The 26,810-nt window shown below is 27.3% G+C and overlaps 2 protein-coding genes across 2 annotated transcripts in view; one reads left to right on the top strand and one right to left on the bottom strand.

The window, feature by feature from the left end:
* Positions 1–10,129: 10,129 nt before the first annotated feature.
* LOC129975774 (uncharacterized) lies at positions 10,130–22,744 on the bottom strand. The gene is made up of 8 exons (XM_056088988.1): positions 22,492–22,744; positions 21,365–21,593; positions 18,181–18,357; positions 17,707–17,833; positions 15,965–16,076; positions 15,309–15,414; positions 13,212–13,392; positions 10,130–11,976 (listed from the first exon to the last, which is right to left on the bottom strand). The coding sequence occupies exons 1-8, from the start codon at positions 22,576–22,578 to the stop codon at positions 11,292–11,294; spliced, it is 1,704 nt and encodes a 567-aa protein (XP_055944963.1). The 5' UTR covers positions 22,579–22,744; the 3' UTR covers positions 10,130–11,291.
* A 259-nt stretch (positions 22,745–23,003) lies between these two features.
* LOC129976484 (transmembrane 9 superfamily member 1-like) overlaps positions 23,004–26,810 on the top strand; it is a 40,981-nt gene continuing 37,174 nt past the window's right edge. Inside the window, exons 1-2 of the mRNA XM_056090093.1 lie at positions 23,004–23,155; positions 23,306–23,395. Of these exons, the coding sequence (XP_055946068.1) occupies positions 23,075–23,155; positions 23,306–23,395 (171 nt within the window). The 5' untranslated portion in view covers positions 23,004–23,074. The remainder of the gene's footprint in view (positions 23,156–23,305; positions 23,396–26,810) is intronic.

Raw genomic sequence — 26,810 nt, forward strand, 5'->3', positions numbered from 1 at the left:
ACTGCTAGGAATTCAGCCGTTTGATATTAGAGTATTGCAGTGGAAATGATGATGAATAAAAAGTCTCCAAAGATTGGGTCCGACAAAAGGAAAGGTTTAATTTAAATACAATTTATTACGAGGAAATAGAAATGAACACATGATGAACTATTTACAGATATGACGGGGAAAACTTATAAAAACATAAACGGTCATTACAGGACCTGAGACCAATACCGAACCAAAACATCTTACAAACATAACGACACGTATTTATCTCATGTCTTAATTCTAAAGTTTTTATATTACAGTTGCTAGGTTACATAAATATCAGATGCGATACCGATTAAATAGTTAAATGTTTAATGTCACGTGAAGTGATTTATTCATACCAATGACGCACAAAAGCAGGTTCAAAATGCATTGCATCATTTTTTTCAATAAAGTACGGGAGACAAAATAATTTGGAATTTATAACCTAAATGCCGAAATTTCCTAACAATGGCCCGCCTCTCACGTACTTCTAAAAGAACTTAAAAATTTGATTCACTTCACCCGACATTATACATTACAAATATTGACATTTTAAGATTTATAACAAATTTTAATATATTCACAGAAATAACATGCTTGCAGTCCATCTGGATTCAAGGGGGACATATAGGAGTTTCCAATATTATAACATGGGGCTTACAAAAATAAAAATAACATCTCCTGTGACAAAACGACGATGCATCCCTCAAAACGAGCCAACAAAGACCTAGGAGAAACACTGGCAGATTACATTTTCACCTCCTCCGAAATGGTATTGGAGGCCGCTCGTACTCTTCGGAAAGTGTGTACTCGATGAAAGATTGCATCGACGTGGACATCAGTTTCCTCTCATCCAAATAGGTAGCATCACATGAAAATAGAAAAACATTTTAGTGCAACATATATACATTCAAAAAAAAAAAAAAAAATTGCCACAAGGCAAATTATGAACAATTTGCCAGTATACAAACTGGACATTGACATTTTAAATCAAAATTTTATCTAAAAATTTGGACAAACCACTTTTAGTTAAAGGTTTTGCAAAAAGGTCAGCAAAATTCATTTTAGTATTTATATACTTTAAAGTGAAAAGTTTTTCTAAAACTAAATTTCTGAGATAATGATATTTTATATCATACGAGAAACAGAATGGCAATTATCGTAAAAACATTTCTAGCAATTTATATTTTGACATCCACAAGAGAAAACTTAAAGGAATCGATTTAAAAAACAAATTTCATTTACCTTCAAAAAATATTTGTTTTTCTTCAGAAAATCGGGCTGTGAGTAAATCGTATCATATATTGTTACTAAAATTTTTGAACCATCTGTTAATGAATTCCTTAAATTAACACCATCTTTGTAATTTTTCTTTTCGATTATTAATACTTAGAATGTTTGCCAATATAATTTTATTAGTTTCAGCTGCTCTCATTAATTCTCGATATAAATGCAGCTTCGTTTAGCTATGAATTTAAAATAAAAATAGGTATTTTGAAGTATTTTTACAGTTAAAATTATAATTATTTTAACACTTAAAATTTAACTATTATTCAAGAACTATATAATTTTTTAAAAAGAAAGTTATAAGTTGTGTATTAAGAGAAAATGTATTTATTTTCTCATATAGAAGGAGTATCACATTAATTGAAACCATTTTTAAATTGTTAATTTAAATTAAGTGATTCCGAATATTTTAAAAAAACGCCTTCATATTTATAATTTTTCTTCTAACAAATAAATTATAATCCAAAAAACTATTAGAATAAATATTTTTGTATCAAAAATGAGAAACATATTAATTAAAACGCTTTGTAAATTGTTAAATAATTTAAAACAATCTTTAAAAAAATATAAAAAAAGCAGAGAATACTGGCTCAGGACAGAACTCGGGTCTCATAAATGCAACGGCATTGTCTTATCCACTACACTAATCGCGCCTCAACGGCGGTGACAAATTATTAGCATATAAACTATACTGAAAGTTTATGGGCAGTTTAATATTTTCATAAATTAACACTTTTAACTATACACTATCATATACTGAATCTCATCCCGAAATCAATTTTCAACCTCGGGTCTTCCCATAGTTAATAAAGCAAATGAATAAGACTATAGAGGAAAATAAGAATAGTCCCATGTTCCTTATGTATTTAACAAAAAATATTTTTTAAAATAGATAAAAAATATATATTTTTTTAAATTGGTTGCGAAATATTTACTTTTTCTAGCATATATAAATTTAATGCATTCAAGACTGGAGAAAAGGGCTGAAAATAAATATAAATTTCAAATTAGCACAACTCGTTGGAGTAAAGTGATATCTTATATCGATCATAAGAATATTAATTGTTTATAAATTTATATTTGAGCCTTATGTATATAAAGCACTTGTGAAGTGTCTACAAACAGAATCGAAAAATTTTCTTGGATGCACCGGAGTTTAACCCCCTTCTTTGCCAAGTTGCGATAACGCGCCAAAGCTGGCAACCAGACTGGTAAACCTATCTTTCGCCTTTATTATGCTCTATGATTGGACATCTGCTCCCTCGCTTTTGAACAATTTGCAAAACACTGCGCAAGACCGTTGTTGGGGATTTTCAGAAATTGTGCCACGCAGGGGGTTAAGCACTGGTTGTACCAAATTCTTTTTCAATTCATAAACTGTTTGATTGTATATTTCTTCCCATTTTTCGTTCTTAACTCTACTTTTATTTCTACTTAAGCACCATATTAACTGTAACTGTGACAAATCCCCCCCCCTCCCCACACACTTTTGCCGCTTTGTTTGTATTTTACTTTGTGTTCTGATATTGTGATATTCGTGTTTCGATTTTTGTTAACCCGGCACAAGCTAAAAATCCGTTCAGCAGCATACGCCGGAAAACAAACCTCATTCCTTCCTTCCTTCTGATGTTTTCAGTTTTGTTCGGAGTCAATTTTAGATAAATATTTTTGCAGTTAAAACAATGGAAACGCAATCTTCTTAAACAGTTAATTCTTCATTGTGAACTACATTTTAAGAAGTTTCAATATGGAGATCATAAATACCAGACTTCATATACTCATAAGGAACTGTATTACCAAATTTATAATTTAAAGTGTATTTAACAAATGTACGAAAAAAATGTGTGCTGAAGTTGTTAATCAAGATAATTTAAAATTACAGCCATTTTCTGAAAAAGTAGATAAGCTCTGTAAGCCAGATGGAAAAAAATACCATTCAAAGAAACAGCAGCATGTGTGCGAAGTATGTGGAAAACCATTTTCTTCAAATCATGATTTAAAAAGGCATTTATTTGTGCATACAAAGGAAAAACCCCATGAGTGCAAAGTTTGCTGTAAAAGATTTTCTTTAAATAAATATTTAATGAAGCATTTACTTACACACACAAAAGAAAGGCCATATATGTGTGAAGTTTGTGGTAAGCAGTTTTCTCGACATTTCGTTTGGAAGAATCATTTACTTACACATACAACAGAAAAGTCCCATATATGTGAAATATGTGGTAGGAAGTTTTCATTAAAATTTAATTTAAAAAGGCATTTACTTACACATACAAAAGAAAAACCGTATGCATGTGATATTTGTGGCAAAAGATTTTCTGAAAATTGTAGTGTAAAAACACATTTGGTTATTCACACAAAGACAAGACCTTATGAATGTGAAGTATGTGGCAAAACATTTTCTCAGAAAGGTAATTTGAAAGCACATTTGTTTACTCATACAAATGAAAAACCTCATGGATGTGAACTTTGTGGTAAAAAATTTTCTAAGCAAGATCATTTAAAAAGACATTTACTTACACACACAAATGAACGGCCGCATATATGTGAAATATGCGGTAAAGGTTTTTCTCTAATTCACCATTTAAAAAAACATTTACTCACACATGTAAACGATAAAGTCCCATTAATGCAGAGTATCTAGTGAAGGATTTACTGAAAATAATATCTGATGGTGAATTCATTTATTACAAGGGAAAAATGCCTTTGAATGTGAAGTGAACTTTTAAAACTTTTCTCAAGAGTGTTCATTAAAATCGTGCGCCTGTGGTAAGGGTTTTGCAAAATTGTAATTTAAAACAAAATCTAAAAACTGATATGTTTAAAAAATTCCATGAATATAAAGTGTAGCAGAGACCTAAATTAGTTTTTGAAATATCACTTATTAAAATGTAGAAATTAACTATTTTTTATTAAATATTTTCATTTATTTTTTTAATTATTAAAGATGAATAATGAAGTTTTGTTTATTGTATTAGAACTGCTAGTTTAAAAGGATTATATTTTCTATAAAAACAACAACTCCAAATTTTCTCTACACTACCTCGTTTTAGAAAGTTAGGCTAATGGAAAAAGTGCAAAATATTTAATCTTCTGAAAAGTATAATTTAGGTAGACATGTATATAATCTTTCATATTGATGTTTGCTAGATTCTTTGAAATTTCAAGGTCTCATATAATAGGAAAATTACTTGTGTTATATTAAAAATGTAAAAAATATTTAGTTATATAATAAAGTTTAATTGCGCAAGTAACAGCAACATTTTATGTGATGTGAATGTTTTTCTGAAACATATATATATTGCATGAAATATGTTTTACATTTATTAAATGGATTTCATTTTTGTGAGGTGTAGAAAAGAAAAAAAAATCAGAATGGTTGTTTTTTAAATAAATATTAGTTATGAATTATTTACTATTGACTTTTTTTAATCATTAACAATAATTATAATTTATAATTATTGTTCTCCTAATTCCAATTATGAATTCCTGCATGTTTTTGGTTGTTGAATAAGTTCTTCTTGTTTTTATTTGTGAAAATCAATGCTTTATTTTTAAAAAGTCATTAAAAAACATGTTACTGAAAGTATTGTCCATCGCTAGCCACTACTGTTCCCCATTTTTCTGGCAGATTTGAATTCCACATCGGAAAAATGACATGTCTTTTGAAGCTATCCAAGAGTTGACTCTATTTTTGGCATCTTCATAAGAATGGAAGTGTTGCTCAGCCAGGCCATGTGTCATCGACTGGAACAAGTGGTAGTTGGAAGGGGCAATGTCCAGTGAATACAGCTGGTGGAGTAGGACTTCCCACTTAGGATCAGTATTGTATATCAGTATCAGTATTTACTGTACGGTTGTAAGTGTGGTAAGGATATGAAATTGGTTTAAAGGCACGATATAAGTGATGATTATGAGTGGAGGTGTAAATCTAAGATGAAAGGACAAATGCATGATGTTAAAAGGAGTGTGAGAAAAGGTTTCTTTTTTTAATTGAGTCGAAAGACGATGAATGAGATTTTGGTTCAGGTTTATTTGTGGGTGAGTGAGAGTAAGGTTGCTTTTAATATGAAAGAGAGTAAATGTTCTTCCAAGGCTGTGTGTGATTTTCGTTCGTATTGCCGTGAAGTTTGTGTGTCAGAGATGATTGAAAGTAGTATCACCCCGAGCAGCGTCAAATCTACGAAATGATAGTGGAGAGGAGAGATTATTCTTTCTTGACGTACCAGAGGGTATGGGTAAGACGTTTCTGCTGAATCTGCTGCTAGCCCAACTTCGCAAGGGCCGCAATATAGCTGTGGCTTCCTCAGACATTACTGCAAATTTGCCTAACAGTGGCCAGATTGCACATTTTATTTTCAAATTGCAAGCGAAGATACCCCAACATGTAACATCACCAAAAACAGTGGCCGGGGAGTCCTTTTGCAGCAGTGCAAGTTAATAGTATGGGACGAGTGCACAATGTCGCACAAGCATGCATTAGAGGTTATTTCATTCTTTCATGCTCATTGCATATAACTGTGAATGTTAAGCATGATTATTCAACTGAAAAAAGTACCAGAACCTCCCACTCTACAGACTTCTACTTATTTGCTCAGTCAGCTGGATAATGCTCATTCATAAGTGGATATGCAAAAAATGATGTACTATATTCTTAATTTTATGATGTAATAAAAATTATAATTGACTTCTCATAAACATTTGTATCTTAATAAAGTTTTAGTAATTTACCCATTCACATTTTAAATTTTTTTTTGAAGAATAATGGGGTCAGAAAATGAGCATTCTTTTGAATGTTATTTTCTTTTTAGGTAACAGAAACCAAAACCTAAATTCATAAACATCCAATGAAATAGAGGGGAAAAAATCCACAAGAACAACATATGAACATTGGATGAGAGTGTAAAAAAAATATCAACATTCTAAGCATAGTCTGCTTTGATTGCGTCTCCAGCAGCTCTAAATTCAAAGGGAGTGTTTTTCTTAGTGTATTAAACAACACGTTATACGTAGGTTTCTATGAGATACATAACGAATCACCCCAACTTGCATTTCACTTGCTTATTGGTTCATTTCCTGTTTTATATTTACATTTATATGGCATTTTTCTATATCATTAAACCCTTAGAATGACAATGTGAGTTAGAAACATTGAAATTTCAAAATGGAAAAATGATAAAGTTAAACTTTTTAAAATGAAATTTATGGGTATAGTAGATATTTAAACCTAATGGAAAAGCTCCTATTGTGTGGAAGATAACTGATTGTAAAAACTTCAAAACTAGGTGCCAATTTTAATTATATTATCAATCAATTTCTATATTGTCTTTAAATTAAGATTTTATCCATGTTTTTTCATTTTTGCAGTATTAATTATTTTTATAAGTATAGTACAACAACACACACACACACAAAAGAAAAAAACAAGAATTATCAGTTAAATTTTTTTTTTATTGTTTTCCAAAAAAAAAAAAAAAATGCTGTATAACAATCAATGACATAAATTGGGTAAAAAAACATAATAATAAAACTGCCAAGTTCTGATATTAACAAACTTTACATATAATAAATATTTAGATATATATATACATGAAAGACTAGAAATATATGCGTACATTTATTCTATAACTACAGCTACGAATGCAATTATATACAAAATACAACTCATGGATACTGAATTTATCAACATGCAAAAGAATGTTATACATTCTTATACTATATATATAGTGACACTTTCTTCAGTGCGAAAATGTTATTTGTAAAAAATAAAAGACTTACTAATAGTTAATATTTTAGAGTATAATATTTCTAAAATTCATTTTTCAACTAAATTGGAAATGATATGGATAATTGAAACAAGGATGGTTGTAATCTTAGATAAGTCCAAGTAGTATAAATAATATGAAATTTCAAAAATCTATGAAGTTATATTCTGGCATATGAATTTTTTTCCCCTCCTCTAAAATGCCATCGTTTTTTAAAACTGTAATTTTATTAAAATAGAGATAGTACAGATTTATGACAAACAATATTTCAATATTAATTTTAAAAATCCCATTTACTAATTTTGATAAGTGAAGTAAACATTTCCAAAAAAAATGCGGAAGGGGGAAAAAAAAAATAATAATACATTCTGGTTGATTTTCTTATCTGATAATTTAAAATTAAAATCTCATTTCTTAGAATAATGCATATATAAAATAGTATTTTTATTTTTCTCTTTCTACTAATAAAGGAGAATGTGAGTGTACATTGCTTTGCTACAGGACAAATTGTTTGACCCAGACCTGCCTAATTTGGTACATATACTTTTGAGGGTGAGAATGTGTATCCCTGTGAGAATTTGAAGAAATTTTAAAAATTAAAGTAAATTTTAAGCTTTTCCCTTGGTATTCTCTGAAAATATTAAAGCACAAAACTGATTGTTACTTCATTTTAAAATTGTCATTTTAATGATACCAAATTAACTGTCTTGCAATTTTTAAAGATTTTTTTGGTACAATTTTTAACAATAAATTTCATTGCTGTATCAAAATTGAAACAATTTTTACTATTCCTTCATATATTTAATTGTGGAATATTTTTTTATTGTTCAAAGCTAAAGAAGAAGAATTTTATGTAATATCTATAGAGTTTACATGAAAAATAAGAAAGAGAAGTTACAGTACCATGAAATTTAGATGATCCAGATAGCTATACTTTTAATAGCACTATGATGTCATGGGATGTTCTAAGGATGGTTCATAAACAAAACAAATGTGTAAGGTTGTTAAAATAATATGGCTCTGATGTCTCACAATTTGATGCTTAAAAATATTTTCTAGGAAATTCATGAACATTTAATTATACATAAGAGATTTACAGAAAAATAAACAACTAATATTGCCAGTGAATTAGCTGTCTTGCAAATATTGCCAGTATATATATATATATATATATATAAGTTTTCATATCAATTTATGCTTTTTTGAGGAAAAAATTAAAGACTTCTTTATTTACATAATTTATATACTCTATATAAATTATGAAGAAAATTTAAAATTAATAATATATTTTCAATACAATAATATGTATATATAATGTTTTATATTATGTCAAATAATTATGCTTTCCATGTAAAAGAGAAAAATCAGGAATGATTTTTTTAAATAATATTAAATGCTTAATTTAATGAGTAGCGTTTACGAGACACTACTATGTTACGAAATTCTTACTTTCCCTCATCAGAATTTCGTTAAATGAAAACAAAATAAATATTTGAGATTGTATAATAAAGATATGGGAAAAGTTTTAATTTAATTATCTTTATAAAGAGGCATTTCCTTATTAAAATGCAAAGTTTTATGAAATACAAAGGGCCATTATGATACAAAATTTGAGATTAATGGATATTTAGTCCGATATGAAAGTTGAGTTTTAGTTAAAAAGTGGCATTATAAAGGTATTAATTTTGAAAAATGACCATGCCTAGCACAACTTATTATCTCGTTATTAATATATATAATATGTTAATAACCCTTCATATTCCCATTAATAAACCCTTCATATAATATGCAATTACTAATCATATATGATTTTTCCTTAACATAATTGTGTATTATATCAACATGATGAATGCGATAATAGGATAGAAAAGCTTTCAAAGCATCTATTTGTTTGTAAATGAGTAAGCAACAGAAAAAGGTTACAAACATCATCTGGGGAATCTAAAGAATGATACCCTTAAAATACTGATTCAGATGTTGTTTAATTTATGCATTTTATTTTTATTTCAAGTTTTTTCTTCTAAATAAATTTACATTGCATGTAAGTAATCTCTTGTAAATCCCTTACTCATATTGCCCATTTAATTAAATATAAAAACTGGAAGAAAACAGGAAAGTTAATAAAGATCAATATAACTTACAATTCTTGGACGCTTTTACATCCAGTAGTCTGTGAAAGAAAGTATCCTGTGTTGCCTCGTAGAACTAGCATTTAAGGTAGCCATAAAAGTCCACTCCTTTCTTCTGATCTAATTACTTTAGTACAAATTCAATAACATAAAACAATTAAAAATGGGTTTTAATTGAATTTAATTTTAATGATAACACTTTTTTTTTTTTTTACTTGAGCTTAAAGGAGAAATTTTATAACAATGCTATTTTTTTAAAGTTTGGAAATCATTGCAAATAGTCATAAAATTCTATTTAAAATGGGTAAATTAACATTTGAGTTCTTCATGTAAATTCTTTAAGATCAATTCTTTTATCATTTTTGAGATATAAAATTTTTTAAGTTAACTTATGTAATTTCAAATTAATTCTTTTAAAATCCAATATACATGTGATTGATTTTTTAAAATTTCAATTAAAAATGTAAAAAACTATTGACATGTTTTCTATATAAAAATAATATGATTCAATAAATTTAAATTAATGCAATAAGAAATAAATTTTTTCACTAACTTCATTCTCTGTACATTTCTGTTTTTTTTTAAAGCTACATAGTTATTATGTCTTCACATGAGCATGCACAGTTTGTATTACATTTAGCATTTCTCTCACTCTCTAAGCACTTCCTACATAAAATAAAAATTTAATTATATATTTATTTCAATTTCATTAAAATAACGAACAAATAATGTAAGTGAAATAAAAAGACATTAAAAAATTAAATCTTATTGCTAAAAAATTAGAATTAAATAACTTGACTATTCAAATTACTAATTAAATTTTTATCATGGAAATATTCTACAAATGAAAATGAACTATGACAAAAGAATTCTATGAAAGAATTCTTTTTCAAATACAAATAGTTTTAACATATAATTCAAAACAATATCCTAAGCTTAAAAATTGTGTTTAATATCAGTTCAAATATCATATTGAAGTGTAAAATAAAAACTTCAAGAAAGATACCTTAAGCACATTTCCTTCTATATATTCATTTAAGAGATAATATTTTTGTATTTTCCTGCATTGATATAATTCACAACAAACATCAGACACATCTTAGGATCCAGATGTTTTAAGGTGCAATAGGGTAAAAAGTATTTCATAATATACTGAAAAGTTTTCTTCATTAAAAAAGAACAGGGAATATATTGCAATGGAGTGAAAATATTCTTATTTTTTATAATAGTCCACAGTACTAAACAAATTGAATTAATTTTTCAGTTTGTTCAATACTTTGATAATTGTTTTATTTCCATGCTTGCGAGATATTTTTTTTTTCAATTTGTAGATAAAGTATAAAATGTATAAAAATCATTATTTTCTATCTTTGCTTAATTATTAAAATACTTTGGATTATTTCATTTAGGCTGGAGTTTTTTTGTTTTTTTTTAATCTTTCAAAGGTGAGTGGGAATTCCTATTTTTCTTTAAAACCACAATGCTAATTCTTGTTCTTAAAGAGTTCTTATATAAAAAAGGTTCCTCAAATCTATTTGGGTAATCTAATGAACAAGCATGTGCTATGGATATTCAATCAATCACACTTAAAAAATGGGGGAAGAATTTGGCAAAGATATCCTGGGGATTTAGGGATGCTCTGTAGCTTCACTGAACAGGCATTTGCACTTTTTCATATTGGCAGAGTTAACTAACACAAATTTAAAATTAATTTTCTTTTAGCTTAAGGATACATGTCTTCTTTTTATTATTACTTTGTATTTCCAATCAATATTAATTGCCGATTTTCATTTTATATTTAAATTATAAACGTCACATTTTTGAACAAAGCATCAAGTTTTAAAAACTTGCCAAACTGACATTTCTAGAATAATGTATTTTGATCATTATTCAGTTCAATATTAAAAGAGAAAGCAAATTTTAAACTTAAAAATGATTTTCCTTATAATAAAGTTAATAAAGGAAACTCAATTTTCATGATCATGAGATGATATGTTATTTTATGTAGATAAATCACAGATAAAACATAAAAACTTAAGTTTTTTTTTTTTTACCACACTGAAATGGATTAAAGGTAATATAAACTGCACAATGCTATTCATATACCAACATCAACATCTTCTTCTGAGCTCATATGACTGTTGCTTCCATCCATAATATTAGTTCTTTCATTACTATCACAAAAAATCTTGGAACTATTTTGTATATTTAAATGAGAATCGGGAAAACTAAACAAACTATGGGGATGGTCAATACATACAGGATGAAGTTTATGAAAATAGTGTGGTTCTCCAGAAAGTGAATCTTTCAGTGGATGAATAATATGTCCATTTAACCTACTTTCAGAAAGTTCACTCTCATTCCTATCATGCTTATCTATATCACTATCATTATCACCATGATTAAGCAAAGTGAATTTACAGTTTGCTTTGCTTACATCTGATGAATTAGATCTTGGAAAATGATGACTAGAGTCACTGACTAAACTGCTTTCACTCAACTCGCCATCTTTCCTGCTAAATCGTTCTACATCACTTTCAGTTTCACTGTGATTGATTAATGTAAAACTATTAGATTTTGGTGGTGTGTCTTGAGAACTTGAACCACTGAAGTTCTGAATTCCAACATCGCCAGAGCCTTCTTTTTGGTTACCTTCTCCTTTTTTTCTACGCTTTGGCTTGGTTGTTGCATCGGTAGATGTATCATCTGATCTTTGATTTTTCCTTTCACGCTGTTTTTCATTCTTCCACCAGTTTTTCAATGTTGATAAAGATATTTTGGGCCTGTTAGAAAATAAAATGCTAATGTTAAAAACAATACATGGACATATTCTACATGTTGATATTTCATATACTGAAGCAATTTCTGCTCATGGTCTAGACATATTTTAACTAGTATTAGAATTATTATTTTTCTGGAAAAAGAGGAAATTATGAAGATACAAAAAGAAAAAATTGTTGATCAAAATAGAAGAACATAACATTTTAAAAATACAAAACAGTCTTTTAATGCATGATTCTTTAACTAATAAAAGAAACTGTTGTTTAAAATGTTGTATTACATTGCAATATATACTTTTACAATTTAAAAATTTGTGTTTCAAAGAAAGTCCCAATTCTTGTAATAGAAAATTTCTTACGATACGTACAAAATTAAAGTGAAAAAAATTAAAGATATCTTAAATCACACATACAACACATGAAATAGATTTCTTAGGAAAGGAGAGCAGATGTGGTTAATTGGAAATCAAATTTTCATTGATTTTATTCTTGAAAAATTCTGTTTTATAATCATTGCCATGTACTAGCTTAGTCCAAGAATAGTACTTTTGATTGCAAAATGCAAAGAGTCAGCATGGGAAAATAAGTGTACACACAACTCAGAAGTTAAAGATAATATATATATATATATATATAATAGATTTAGAATGAAAAGGGAATAAATTATGAAAAGGAAATTATAAAATATTGTTCATTAGAATAATTTAACAGTTCACAACAGCTTTTCCCAAAATGTAATAAAGTTTTTTTAAAAATCTGAATATTCAGATGGTATACATACATATATATATAAATATTTTATACAATTTATTTAAAAAAATAAAGATTTGATTACAAATTTATGCAAAAGTATACTTAAAGAGAAGAGAATAAATTTAAAATTGAATTTGTTTAGCATATCATTTTTCTAAATTGTTTACCTTTCTTTAATTTTAAAAACACGATTTTTATATTAATGGCCTGTTTTCTGAAAAGTTGGACAACCTCAGGAAATTAGAAAAATTTTCTTTGTTAACATTTTAAATAACAAATTAAGAAATATACAGAGCCTGAAAAAAAATCTGCAATTCTGGCTATATCTACATCACAATCTCAACTGAAAACTGACTTGCACACATTTCTGAAATTATGCATAAACAAATATAAAAATAATTTAACTCAATTTTTAATTAATTTCAATTTGTATGAAAAATGTCAAGCCTCCTAGAGAAATTAGGGGGGGGGGATCAACTACTTACCTCTCTTGTTGCCTAACTGGTCCTTGATTAAGAATGTCAACATACATCTGTAATGTTCTACGAGATGGGTTTCTACAACCATGGAACCAGTCTCTCATAATGGGTAGTTCTTTTGTTGGATGAAATGTTAAACGTCCATCAACTGGTCTATCACTTGGAACAACTTCAGGAGTAGAGCCCTCTATAATATACATACAAATGCATGATAAATTTATAAACCATATTAATTCATGATAAATTGAAAAATATTTTAATTAACATAATTATAAAACGATTTTTATGACACTAAAGTAATAATTTTCAGTTAAATAGTGATACAATAAATTAGTATTAGTACTTGCATATCATGCTAATTGTAACTAGCGGTTGTTGGTTTATTGGAATTGTTCTCTAATAACGTTGGCTGAACTAATAAGCTTGCTAATGGTATTTGGTTGAGATAAAAGTTCACTAAGGCATTAATACTCAGGCACTAGTAACATTTACAAAACTATGTCAATACAATAAATTAAAATGTTTGAATATCTATATAAAATACTGTTTTATTTAACTAGTAAATAGTAAATAAAATATTTAATTCTTTTAATAATTTGGTTAAATTTGTAACAATATATTTGTTTTACCTGAATTTCATTGATTTCTAATGACATTATTTATCATAAGCTACTGATAGTATGTTGCATTGTTTTATAGACATTTTAAAAAGAATTTTTACAGAAGTCTTACATTTCTTATATGCTACATGTGTAGTTCACATATTACGGATTCAACATATTTAATTCCATCAAAATGTTATTAAACCGGTTGAAATTAAATTATTTTTGCTTTTATATTAAGGCTTACATTTTAGAGATATTACAGATTCATAATCGAATTAATTTATGTTGGCATGATTCATGGGAAATGTGTATCATTAAATTAATTGCAATGTTCACAATACATTTTGCAAAAGAAAGAAATTGAAGTTATAGTTAAGTATAAAACAAACTGAGGACAAATGTCATACACATTTACATTTTTCATGAGAAGTCGAAAAACGATAAATTAAAAATAACTTTCAAATCATATTTTTCATTAATAATATAACTGTTTCATTATTTATACATGCAATTTTTAAAAAATGTTTAATACAGATAAACTTTTAAAAGATATCTGATATGACTAAATATTTCTTTCAAGTTTTAACCAAATTATAAGAAGATAATCTTTTTAAATCTTCAAAGACATATTGTTTATCTTTGATGATGTTTTTATTTAAAACTCTCTTTAAATTTCTTTTATTGAATGCCATGAGACATTTTTTCAAATATGATTTAAACATTTTTATTATTTGGAGTTACATGTCAAATCAATTTTTCAACAAAAATAACGGAAATATTTTAAATAGAATGAAACTAATAGAAAACCATCACAGTAATATTTTATATATGTATAAAAGGCATGTATACATATGTTATCTTAAATCCATAAAATTTTAAATGTTTTCTAATTTCACAATTTATTTTTAATATTTATGCCTAATTCAGGTTCATTATATATGAAGCACCATATTTTATCTTAAATTATAAATTTATAATTTTTATGTTAATTTTACCTGAACTCAAACCTCAATTATTTCTTTTGTAATGCAAGAAGATGAAAAAAATAATAATAATTTTTCGAAAAGCAGCATTTATAAAATGAAATTGAATGTAATGGAATGTTCTCTTGCTATTTTGTCAATCTTAGATTTAAATTAAAATCTACCAAATTAAAAGTTTGAACTATTACATCTGAAAGTGAAAATTTTGTTCCTTTTTGAAATCTGATTTTTGCAAATCTTATCCAAACTTTATCACAAGAAATTAATTTAATAAGAATACTTTTTAAAAAAATATTGGCTGTTTTTCAAATTTTTCAAGGGATCAGAAGAATAAAAGTGTAAACTGATTGAAAAAGCAAATAATAGGAAACCACTTGTATACATTAAAAAAAATCAGTAAATTGGAGAGCCAATCAGAAAAATATTGTAAAAAGATAAAGATGAGAATGTAAATGAGGTGTAATACTGCATAATATAAATGTTAATAGATATATTCAATAAAAATATTTATTTACCTGGATGCTGTTTCCTATATGTTAAATACCACTGTCCAAACTCTTGACACTTTTCTTTCCCGATTTTTCCCATGTATCTATTATTAATAATATTTGATAGCATGGGCTGAAAATAGATTTATTTTAAAATTAAATCCAATTATGTATACACAAGCACATTTAAACCATTTATGCATAAAGATATTAATTAATCATAATTTTAATAAAATGTTGACTAAATGATATACTAACAATATTTAGAAAAAAAATAAAACTCTTTTTAACTATATAAATTATTGTTTTACTATACTAATGACATAAGAAGCCATACAAATTTTGTATAATTCCTTTACCTTTTTTTTTTTTTTAAAGACATTTTTAGAAATTTTATAAAATTTGGTTCTTATATTTTAAATTTTTACAATTTTAATTAACACATGAAACTTCTAACACCATCAGAAATAGAAGTTTGACAATGCCTTTGAATTCATTGTAATACATTTAAATGCATAAATGATTTAATTTTTATTTGGAAGTTAAGAAAATTTTGATTGGAACTGAAGCTGTTTGGTAGAATAAGATGAGACTGAATTTCAAGCAGAAGTATTATACTATTCCTCATTAAAATTCAAATAAAAACTCAAAATTTTCTTATATATATCTATATATAAACTTACTTGGGATAAAGGGCATAATTTAGCTAACTTGCTTTGAGACATTTCCCTTAAAAGTTCAAGAACTGCATTTCGTACAGTTATATCTTTCCATTCTTGAGGATTGTCAGGTACACTGAAAGATGAGAAAAAATTATAATTTTTGATGAATCATTGCAACTTCTTTGAATAAAGTAATGAAATGAAAGTATTAATTTGGTTCTGAAAAAGTATTTTCAATATGAGGAGCAACAAACAATGAAATATAGAAGGTATCACTGAATACCTTCTCTAGGATGTAACAAAGAACCAGAGATATTGTTCTGGCAAAGTTGTTCAAAGCATGACAAAGATCCAACAGAAAGAATTAAAAGTGTCCTAAGCATGTTTAATGGAATCAAGTTTAGAATCTGAACTGAAGCCACCCCTCCCCCATGGATATAATAGATTGACATTGAAGACAATTATCAATGATATAAACCCTACATACTTTGACTTTATCATGTGGTAGAATAACATTATCACAAGCATGTCATGTTTACGTACTTCAGCAATCTCACAAATATGGAAACATGCATTATTCAGCATCTTTACTCAAAGATACATCATCCAAATAAAAAATACTGCTCCTCTCAGCTCTGAAAGTGGTTTTCAGTTTAGTTTAAATACATTAATGTCCCATTTTTAAAGCAACACTAGGGATATTTTGGGACGAACTTTGTAATTTTGAACTACGGTCAAATGACGAGGATGACACTTGAGTTTGTACTCCCTCTTCAAATTCCCATGACATACCAGTGGGAGGACATTTGGCACTGACAGATTTAACGTGCACCAGATCTGCCTACATGATGGTTCTTCAGCAGAATCGAGTCTCAACCCTGAAACCCTCCATTTCAGAAGCCGAGACCTTACCACTGTGCCACTGCGGCCCAAGTGTTTTTCAGACCTTTGTTCTAAGATATATTTCCCAGGTTCTTTTCAACTATTAATTTATAGGTTAAATCTGTATACCATGGATTCAGGATTTAATCTAAAGATAAATGTCTATTTTTACCGTATTTAAAAAAAAATCTTTTATAAATCATTTTCCAAAACCATTTAAGACAAATAATTTGTTCAAGACATAAAAAGTAACTGAAAGTAATTAACGCATAAAACACAATATAAGTCATGTGAATTTGAATGTTAAACTTTTATTTTGTATATGTTTTATAACAATTTATAAATGTTAGGAAATGTATGCAAACAGACTATAGTCTATTATCCAGATATTAATTTGTTACATTTCTTCAAAACAAAATCTTTTTACATTTTTGAATTTAATTGTTTATACAAAAATTATAAATTAATCATTACAGCTATTGATAATTAAACTTTATTTAAGGTTTTCTTCCCTACTAGAGTATTCTAAATATAAAATTCTTTGAATATCAATTATAAATGCCCTAATAAAACAAGAGTTAATTTCTTATCTTAAATTACAAAATTAAATGTATTTATAAGTGTATCAAAATTATATAGAGCTTTTGGAGAACAAAATAAATATTATAAAAATATCTATGTGATAGCCATAATCAATTTAAACAAAAAATAATTACATTAACAATACATAGGGAATGCTATTTATACAGTAATTTTATTTACAATAAGGTTTATCAAAGTAATTTATAAAATTTCTATGCATATACTACATAATTAAGTAAAAATTAATCTACTAATTAAAAAATTATACAAGACAAGAAGAATATTTTGTATTAGCTTACCTATACAAGCGTACATGAAGTGAAGCCATTGTGGTTAGATCTCCAAGAATATCTCCCACTGTGGCTTCGGGGTTTTCTGTAATTTGGTCAAATGCTAATGGCTTCCATTTTTTGACTTGAATCGAGCCTAAATGAAAAAGTCAATTAATATATATTTAAAACTTCATACATTGCTAATTGATTAAAAATATATTGATGATACTATTGTTTTAATTAAAGTACAATAAAAAGTTAATTGAGGGGAAAAAATTGTTTTTAAATAACGAAACTTGAAGTAATTAATTTTATTTACTTTTTTACCTCAAGGATTTCAAACAAAGCTATTTTTTTTTAATAAAACAATCATATTACTTTATCATATTTACAACCAAACAAACATTTTTCGAGACTATAAAATATGGTTTAATGTAAGATATTACTCCATATTAGTATATTAGTCCCTGTGCTAAGCATTAAAAAAAAAAAAAATCTTACCTTTGGCTCCCAATATTTGGGCACCAGAATATCCCAGTTTACCTAAAGCAGTTCTGACTAAGTCACTAAATAAAGTGTCACTGGGCACGATTGCATAGCTGTCGAGTTCAACATACTGACCACAAGCCTGTGGACCTGGAATTTGCTCTATTATGCAGTGGACCGGTAAACATTTCCCTAGAGAAGAAAACCATACACGATTAGTTAAACAAAACTTGCAAGTACAATCTAATGAATAATCTGGATTTTATAAAAATTATTTAATAAAAGAAAATAAATATAAAACTGCAATGAAACTTCTTATATCCTTTCTAGATTTCGCTAACAGATAAGTCAAGAAAATTATCTATAAAGGAAATTTAAAAATAAAGAAATGTTTTTTCAGTAACAAAAGATACTTTTCAACTGACTACTAAATTTTTTTGTCAATGGGAAAAGTAGTAAAACAGCAATATGAGAAGAAGAAATGTTTCAGCCTAAATTACTGTTATAACAGCTTGGTTCATTTACATAACAAATTAATTTCTAAAATTAAATTTAAAAACTCCTTTATATTTTATAATAATGAAAGATAATTTCCATTAATATTTTACATGTTTTTGATAAACTCAAATTAAAGAGTATTTGTATATTTACTACCTGCAGATAGGTGAACTTAAACATATCACTGACAAACATAGTAACTGAACTAGATGATCTGATTAATCATTGTGATTGATGATTAATCACTGGCATGCAGTTGATGCATAAATACCAATCTGAGACCCAGTGAAAGTAATACATTTATAAGGAGGTAGAAAATGTGAAAATATCTATGCTTAGCAACTACAAATTTTGTCATTTTTAAAATTTTCTTTTCTTATCTCCGCAAAAATACAGTGATCGTAGATAAAAGAGTTCTTATAATCATTTGATACATAAGGAGTGACAGAGAGTTGCAAACAATCTGAAAAAGTCATTTTTAATAAAATAACTGTTCATGAGCATAATTCCAAATAATGATTATCATAATAAAACAGTATCCTAGCCAATGATATCTTATACAATACTTTCCAAAGAATCTATACGTAGTATAGTCATTTCAAAAAAAAAAAAAAAAAAAAAAAAAAACCTCTGTGACTTTTTTTTTAAATTTAAAATCACATCTTTGCAATTTGATATCAAAGGGAATGACTTGAGAGGACAAACTGTGATCTCGTTATTTTTGTTCATCTGCTTATTGCTTAGAGAAACCAAGTAACAAACTGATTAATCACATAAATTAACAATTAATTGTTAATTAACTACTAATTACCACTAACAATAATCAGGGATTAAGTAACATAGTTAATTAACTTTTATCTGGAAATTTTTCCATTATGGCTACCAATATTTTTTTTTTTTTTTTTGCTAAATTGATTTATTGTCAAGATATTAACCTCTGCATAAAATTTCATGAAATTCTGCTGATATCTTTGATAGTTTTAGGGTTTTAAAAAATGACACTTTTAATATTAAATGAATCTTATGAACTTTTAGTGATATCTCAGAAACTATTATATATTTAACAAATTTTTTTTTCACTCATTTAAAAGAAAATTATCATATTTCATAAACTATTTTATAAACTTATGAAATAAATGCAGTAATAATGATTATTTAAAATTTTTTTTATGGATTTTTCAACATAGATGTGGGAAAAAATTGATTGTAACATAGCAAAATTTCTGCATGAGAGAAAACTGACATGCTAAAATGCCAGAATTAAAAAAATTGTGAATATATATACTCCAAATAGTTTTTGAAATATTTACAAAAAATGCAAAATTCCTACAGTCAATTTGCAATGGCCACTTTTTGGGGTTCCATATGTCAAATTTATTTATATTTGTGGATCTACTCTTCATGAAGCATGAGCTTTAATAGCCATTGTAATATCACAGTTGCATAAATATTAAATTTATTTTTAAATGAATGATTTTAATTTAACATGAATTTTGCTTTCTTTTAAAAAAGTCCTCCTCCCCTACTCAGATAGTATAAAATTTGATTGCAAGCCAGATTGACAGCAGAAATGTTAATTAATTTTTATTCTTCACTGATAGTTATCATTTGCAATTAAATGAAATAAAGACCTACGGAAATTCCTACCATTTATTACCATTCAGCAAATTAATTAACACTAAATTAAGAAAATTAATTAGCACCTATAATTTATACATTCAATGGCTTTATGTTAAGCAATCATTAATAAATTTCTCTAATTAGGTGGAAGATATTTTTAAAGTATCCTTAAAATGATTCCTTCAAAATTATAATCTATTCGTAGTGAATGTGTCTACAGGGGGGAAAACAAACATAGTTTCAAACCACCAATTCTAGAAATTGTGCATGATAATATGCTATGTTCCATTAATTTGAATTTGGCTTGATTATACCAGCAATTACTTAACTGAAAGAATGTCCATCACTCAGTCATCCTTACAGTCACTCACTCATTCTTTGGCACAGCTTACCAATCTAGTGATTAAGCCAGCACTAAATTTCCTCCATTTAGTCATTCTTTTATTTATTATATTCACACAGATTTAAACAGTAAGACATACTCTCTTAGACGATTTTATTTAAAAACTCATTCAAATCAATAATTTTTATGTAAAAAACATATAGCAAATTTTATCCATCTAAGACATTTTCCATTTTTGAGTTAATATACTAACAAACAAATGCATGTAATTCAGATTTTTTTTTCTTTTTTGCAGATTTAAAATTACCTGAAATGTGAAGATGTGCTGAAATCTAATGATATATTTATTTAAAGATTACAGCTCTTTCCCTTGTTTAATTAGTATATGGGCAAGTAAAAAATGTTTATTCCAAATATAGTTTCATGACTATAAATATTATTCTCATGCAATTTTATAACCAGATAAAAGAAATTTCATTTCACTAATTAACTTCCACTTCTGTATCATTTTCATAATTTAAAATTTCATTATTACAGTATTAAGGGCAGGTTGATTCATAAATCTGAATTTAATTAAATATATCAAAGTTAGAAGATGTGCTTAAATTTTTACTGTTTCAATCGTACAATGGTTAATTGCTTTCCTTTAGTTGCATAATTAAAAATTGCATAATTTGAAAAATTTAGATAATATAATTGTTATATCAATATTTATAAGATTATGTATTTTATACTTACCATGCATTTCTTGGACTTTATGAGACTTAATGGTTTCTCCAATGGAAGAACAATTACTAGGAGAATCAGTTGGACTTTGGCTTCCTGATACTTTGTTTTCAATAACTGACAGATTTTCTGTTTGCTGTTTAGATGGTTCTTGCAAAACTGTAAGAACAGATTGGCTCTGATTCTGATTACTTGGCCCATGATTTGGTGTATTGTGATTAGTTGGCCCATTTATTAAACCCTAAAATATAAATAAACAAATACTGTCTATTTTTAGATAAGAAAAACTTTCTTGCATATGCCCTAAGAAATGTTAATTTCACTAAAGTAGAGACGAGATGAAAGTTAGCAGTGAAGATGTTTACATTTTATTTAGCAATCAGCAAATCACAATTAGCAGCAGAATTAGATTGCATAAAAACCAAAGATAATCCATAACTAGGCAATACTAGAAAATCAGGTACATCATGGCGAATGGTAGTAAGTTGTGATGTTTTTAAAATAATAAGTCAAAAAACTTTTTAAAAAAATTTTTTTATTACATTAATAAGTTTGGTATTTTATAATCAACCTATCTTAAGATCAATGAATACACAAATTTCGAATTAAAATGAAAATATTATTTTAAAAGATAAATAAAAAAAACACATCTAATGGAATGACAATCAAGGTTAACAAAGAGTTCTGGAAATGCGTTTATCTATTCACTTAGTATTACCAACTCTTTAAGGCAAATTGTCAAAAAGTGATAGTCTTGGGTTTTGAAACTAACAGTAAATCTCTCATTTCGAAAACTGCTTACTATAATGAAAAAAAAAAAATATTTTTCTCTTTTGATATTTCACTTTTCTATCATTACAACAATTTTTTTTTCTATTTATCTCTTCTCTTAGTTCTCGAATTGAAAATGGGAAACTAAGAGAATTCACAATAAAAAAATACTTAAAATTAAACATTAACATGTAATAATTTAAGATTTAAACAGCATAAATACTTAAAATTTTACTAGTTTTTTTATTTATATGGTGAAATACATTTTTAATTGAGGTGAGGTTAAAATGATTAATCAAAAAATGAAATAGCAATTCAATGACATAAAATCTAAGTTATTCATCACAGGATTAAGATATAAAACCTACTTGTTCAGCAGCTTCAGTTAATGGAGTATGTGTGTTTGCTGCAACCCATGCTTCAGCAAATGTTTCCATTACAGAATGAAAATCCATTTTTCTATTAAATCTAAAATACTGACTTCGATTATGAACAGTTTTTAAATATTTGCAATAACTTCAAGCAGAAATTCAAAGCCTTCTTTTAAAATTAAACAGGAAGACAGTAGTAGCATTAAGCTAAATTCCAAATTTTTGTTTACGAAGGAAAAAGTAGCCACATTACCGCAATTGAAAACAAAACATTAATGACAGCCATACATGATATTGCCAAATATTACTATCAAATAAGATTCATCATTTTGAACTTGCCTTGAACGTATATTTAAAATTTTTCACAGGTTAATCAATAAAACTCCAGAATTATTATTGAAAACTATTTCAGTTACATTTTAAAGGTGCAAAACAACTTTAAATAAAGAATTTTAAAATTTTATTGACATTCTACTGTTAATGGCAACATTTCTGTATAATGTCTGGAATTTTAGTAGTATCGATTTGTTGTTGATTTAAAATCAGCTGTTTATTTTTGTTTAAACTTTGACGTATTAAAATGTTTTCATACTTATTTCTGATTGGAATTATATCTTCTATTTCTGTGCAACTTATCGAGGGATACGAAAGTAGTGAAAAAGTAATTGGGATTTCTTTTTATAATATGTTTGCATATGTTTTTTGCCGGTGAAACATAATATCTCATAAATCACTAATCTAGAATTTCAAGTCTTATGTAGCTTAAATTTTCATTATGAATTTTAATATGCCTTTAAATTTATCATTATAGGTTATTCTGTATGTGAATAAAGTGGGGCCTTATTTCAATCCTCATGAAACTTATCACTATTACCAGCTGCCAGTTTGCCGGCCTGAAAAAGTAAGATTAAAATCTCTTAAGTTTACATCATTCTTACTGTAATAATAGTTAGCTTATTATAATAATGAGAATAAGTAATTCAGTATTTGAATACTTTATTACAAATATATTTAAGTGACTGGATTGTTATTTGCATAATTTTGTTTCTACATATAAATGAACTACCTGCAGTTTTATATTAAAGTTGTGAACTTCAAATTACATCACCTGCTTTTATATGTCATATTTGTTTTTCTAAAAATATCAAATACTTAATATATTTCTAATTTTTTTCATTGATGCTCTTTATTATATTCTGATCTATTTTCTTTTTTGTTGCAAGTATTTCTAATTCCTTATTTACAGTTAGTTGTTATTGTTACATATTATAGGAACCTGAATCTACTTTTGGATTATTTTGCTCCTTACTTTAACAGACTCATAAATGCACTATAAAATTTCATTCAAGTTTTTTTCCCTTGTTCTATTTGTTTTTAGTACTTTTTTTTAATTCTATCTTGGAATTGTAAATTAGCTACCAGTCTCTTTTGGCTATCAGCTGATTCCAAAGGAGTAATTCTGTGTAAAATTTCAAATTTAATATTTATGTACCTTGTTCTCTTTTATTATTCCATTTCATTTAAACATGTGTTAAATTTTACACTTTTCTAGGTTTAGTTTCACTAAGTGTTAATTTAATATGTTATTTTGTGTTTTATCAATATGATGTCAAAATACTGATAAAAACTAATTTTTCTGATGTTCTCACAATGTGCCGAGTTTTATTTTAAATTATACCATGTACACATAAATGAAGGTTGAATTTTATTTTTATTTTGTGTATTAAAACATTGGCATCATTAAAAAGATTATTTTTTGAACTTTAAGATGATGTAAAAATCAATTTTGTGCTTTAATATTCTGATGTGTATGTTCCAGTAGCATGTAAACGTTGTATTTTGATTTTTGCCGAATGTTGATCTTGAGATTCTGAAACATGTGAATTTGCAATTCATAGATCATCAGCTTCATTGCTCGCTTGTCATCCCTCGTATGTTTGAGAAGCTTGAATTTGCTTATTTCTCTGTGCTGTGCTGGTAGATCTCTAAGTGACAGTTGTTTAGGAGGCATATTTTTTTGATGAAGCAATCAGTATGATATATGCTTGAAATATCATTTGTCAATTCTCAAAATTGAAAAATTTCTACTATATATAACTTAACTTGATTGGCATCAATAAATATAATTCTATTTTGGATATGTAACAGCACTAAACTTTAAAACACTATTGAATCATAGAAATGCATGAAACAATTTGTTTGTAAATTTTATTGTGTTCATAATAAATGTTAATAATTCTATTATGCCGATGACCTTTGCCCAAAAGGAAGCAATAAGTTGGCAAAGTTTTATCACAATCGAATGAACGGTATGACAGTGCATAAAATGCAAACAAACAAACAATATTTTTATATATTAGATATATAGACTATAAAATAATATTTTTCATTCCTGATCTATCTTCTAACTGACATTATTGTAAAATTGCCCTCCACCTTTTATTAGCAATATGATATATTGGCCTCAGCAAGATTTATAATTGTTTATTTGAGGAAAAGCTTGATGAATAAATTTGACAAATTGTTTCCTAATTTAAATAAATAACACTTTCTTTGAGATGAATTAAATTACTCTAAACTTTATCTGGGATGTAACTAAAAGGCTAAAAATGATGTAGTTAACAAAGATTTGTTTTCTTTTATTTCTTTAAAAATAAGTTATTATTTCATCTATTTTATTACAAGCAAAAGTATAGTTGTGTATTAACTGTTCCTGCATATAATTGCCAAAAATTCATATTTGCTGCAATTAATAATTAATCTTTGAAGATGTCACGTTGATTATTTTTGCCGATGATATGTGGGTAAACCTAAAGTTCACCATTAGTATGCGGTTGAACCAAAAATTCACCAATGCTGTGTGGTTAATATGCAAGTACCAGTAAAAATTAAAAAAAGCATGCTTATACATAATATTTTTGTAAATGTGGCCCAGTAGCTAATTTCTAAACTATTAGAGATTAATATTTACTTCCAATTGGAAAAATTTGTAAATCATGTAAGACAGGTGATTGTTTATTTTTATTGCACCCGCTATAAATTGCCCAAAAATACAAATATTGTCTGCCATTTTAGAGAAATTTTTGTATCTTATGTATAATAGAGCATTGTAAATCTTGGTGTTTTAAAATCTTTATATAAAAAAAAGGGAGCTGTAAAAATAAACAAGTACTGTAAAAACTTGTATTTTATATTGTTGGAATCAATAAAAATATATTGCTGATAAAAGTACAAAGTCTAATTTTTACATTAACTGAGTTTTGAATTCATTACTTTAGATCTGTCAATTGCTACCTCAAGGAAATGGCATGTCCTAATTGGCAAATGTTCCTTCAAGTAGCCATTAAAATGGTCCAAAATGATCTGGAATAGGTATAGGTAATATTCAAAGTAACATAACTTCATCAATTTCAGTTACTGATGAATGGATTATTTGTTTAAAATCTCAGTGTATCAAGAATATTTTTCTATATAAGCATAATGAAATTGGTATTGTAGCTGATTGGAACGAGGAAGGATAGAACCTGGGGCCTTTTGTTTCACAGCTGAGTCCACAATACAAAAGCAATTGCTCATCTAATGTAGCTGTTAACTTGCTTATAAGCTTTTCACCACAGACTCTCCCTATAGTGAGTCGGAAGTGAGACGAACGATATGGCTGTTGAGTGGTGATGTATTAGCCGTTGAATCTAATGCACCTGTACCCATTTGAGTATCGTTATGGTAAGCATGTGTGGGTGAGTGGTTGCTGATGCTGTTGCGCCAAGTGAGTCTGACGGCTTTGTGTTGCTGCGGCCTTTTTGTGTTACTGTGTCAAGTGAGTCCGACAACTTTGAGTTGCTGCGTCATGTGAGTCTGATGACTGGGTTGCTGCGTCAAGTGAATCTGATGACTTTGGTTTTGCTGTGGGTAGATGACCCCACAACAGTTGTACGAAGTTTGTAGGTTCATCGTTCGAGGTCACGGATGTGGCAAATTGTGATGAGCGAGAATAGAACCTGGGACCTTGCGTTCGCAGCCGAGTAACATGACCACAATACAAAAGTAATTGCTCATGTAACGTAGCTGTTAACTGGCTTATAAGCTTTTCACCACTGTATTCTGTAAAAAAATTTAGATTTTTTAAATTATTTTTTAAGTATTACTTTTTTTTTTATTATTCAAGCATCTGAAAATATAAGTTCTTGTATAATTTGGATCATTTTTCCAACTGGAAAAATATGCTTATTTTTAATGGTTTAGAAATTATCTATTGAGCTATGATTATTTTATATACTCTATACAGGAAAGTGACATTACTGCTCTGTTGCAATTAA

The sequence above is a fragment of the Argiope bruennichi genome, chromosome 7, assembly GCF_947563725.1.
Source record: "Argiope bruennichi chromosome 7, qqArgBrue1.1, whole genome shotgun sequence".
NCBI classification, from domain to species: Eukaryota; Metazoa; Arthropoda; class Arachnida; order Araneae; family Araneidae; genus Argiope; species Argiope bruennichi.

Excerpts from the sequence above, each read along its gene's own strand:
- LOC129975774 (XM_056088988.1), bottom strand. The coding sequence starts at position 22,578 with ATGGATTTTCATTCTGTAATGGAAACATTTGCTGAAGCATGGGTTGCA. Across the intron at positions 18,358-21,364 it reads TAAAGTCCAAGAAATGCATG|GGAAATGTTTACCGGTCCAC; the intron begins GTAAGTATAAAA and ends TTTCTTCTCTAG. Across the intron at positions 13,393-15,308 it reads ATATAGGAAACAGCATCCAG|AGGGCTCTACTCCTGAAGTT; the intron begins GTAAATAAATAT and ends TGTATATTATAG.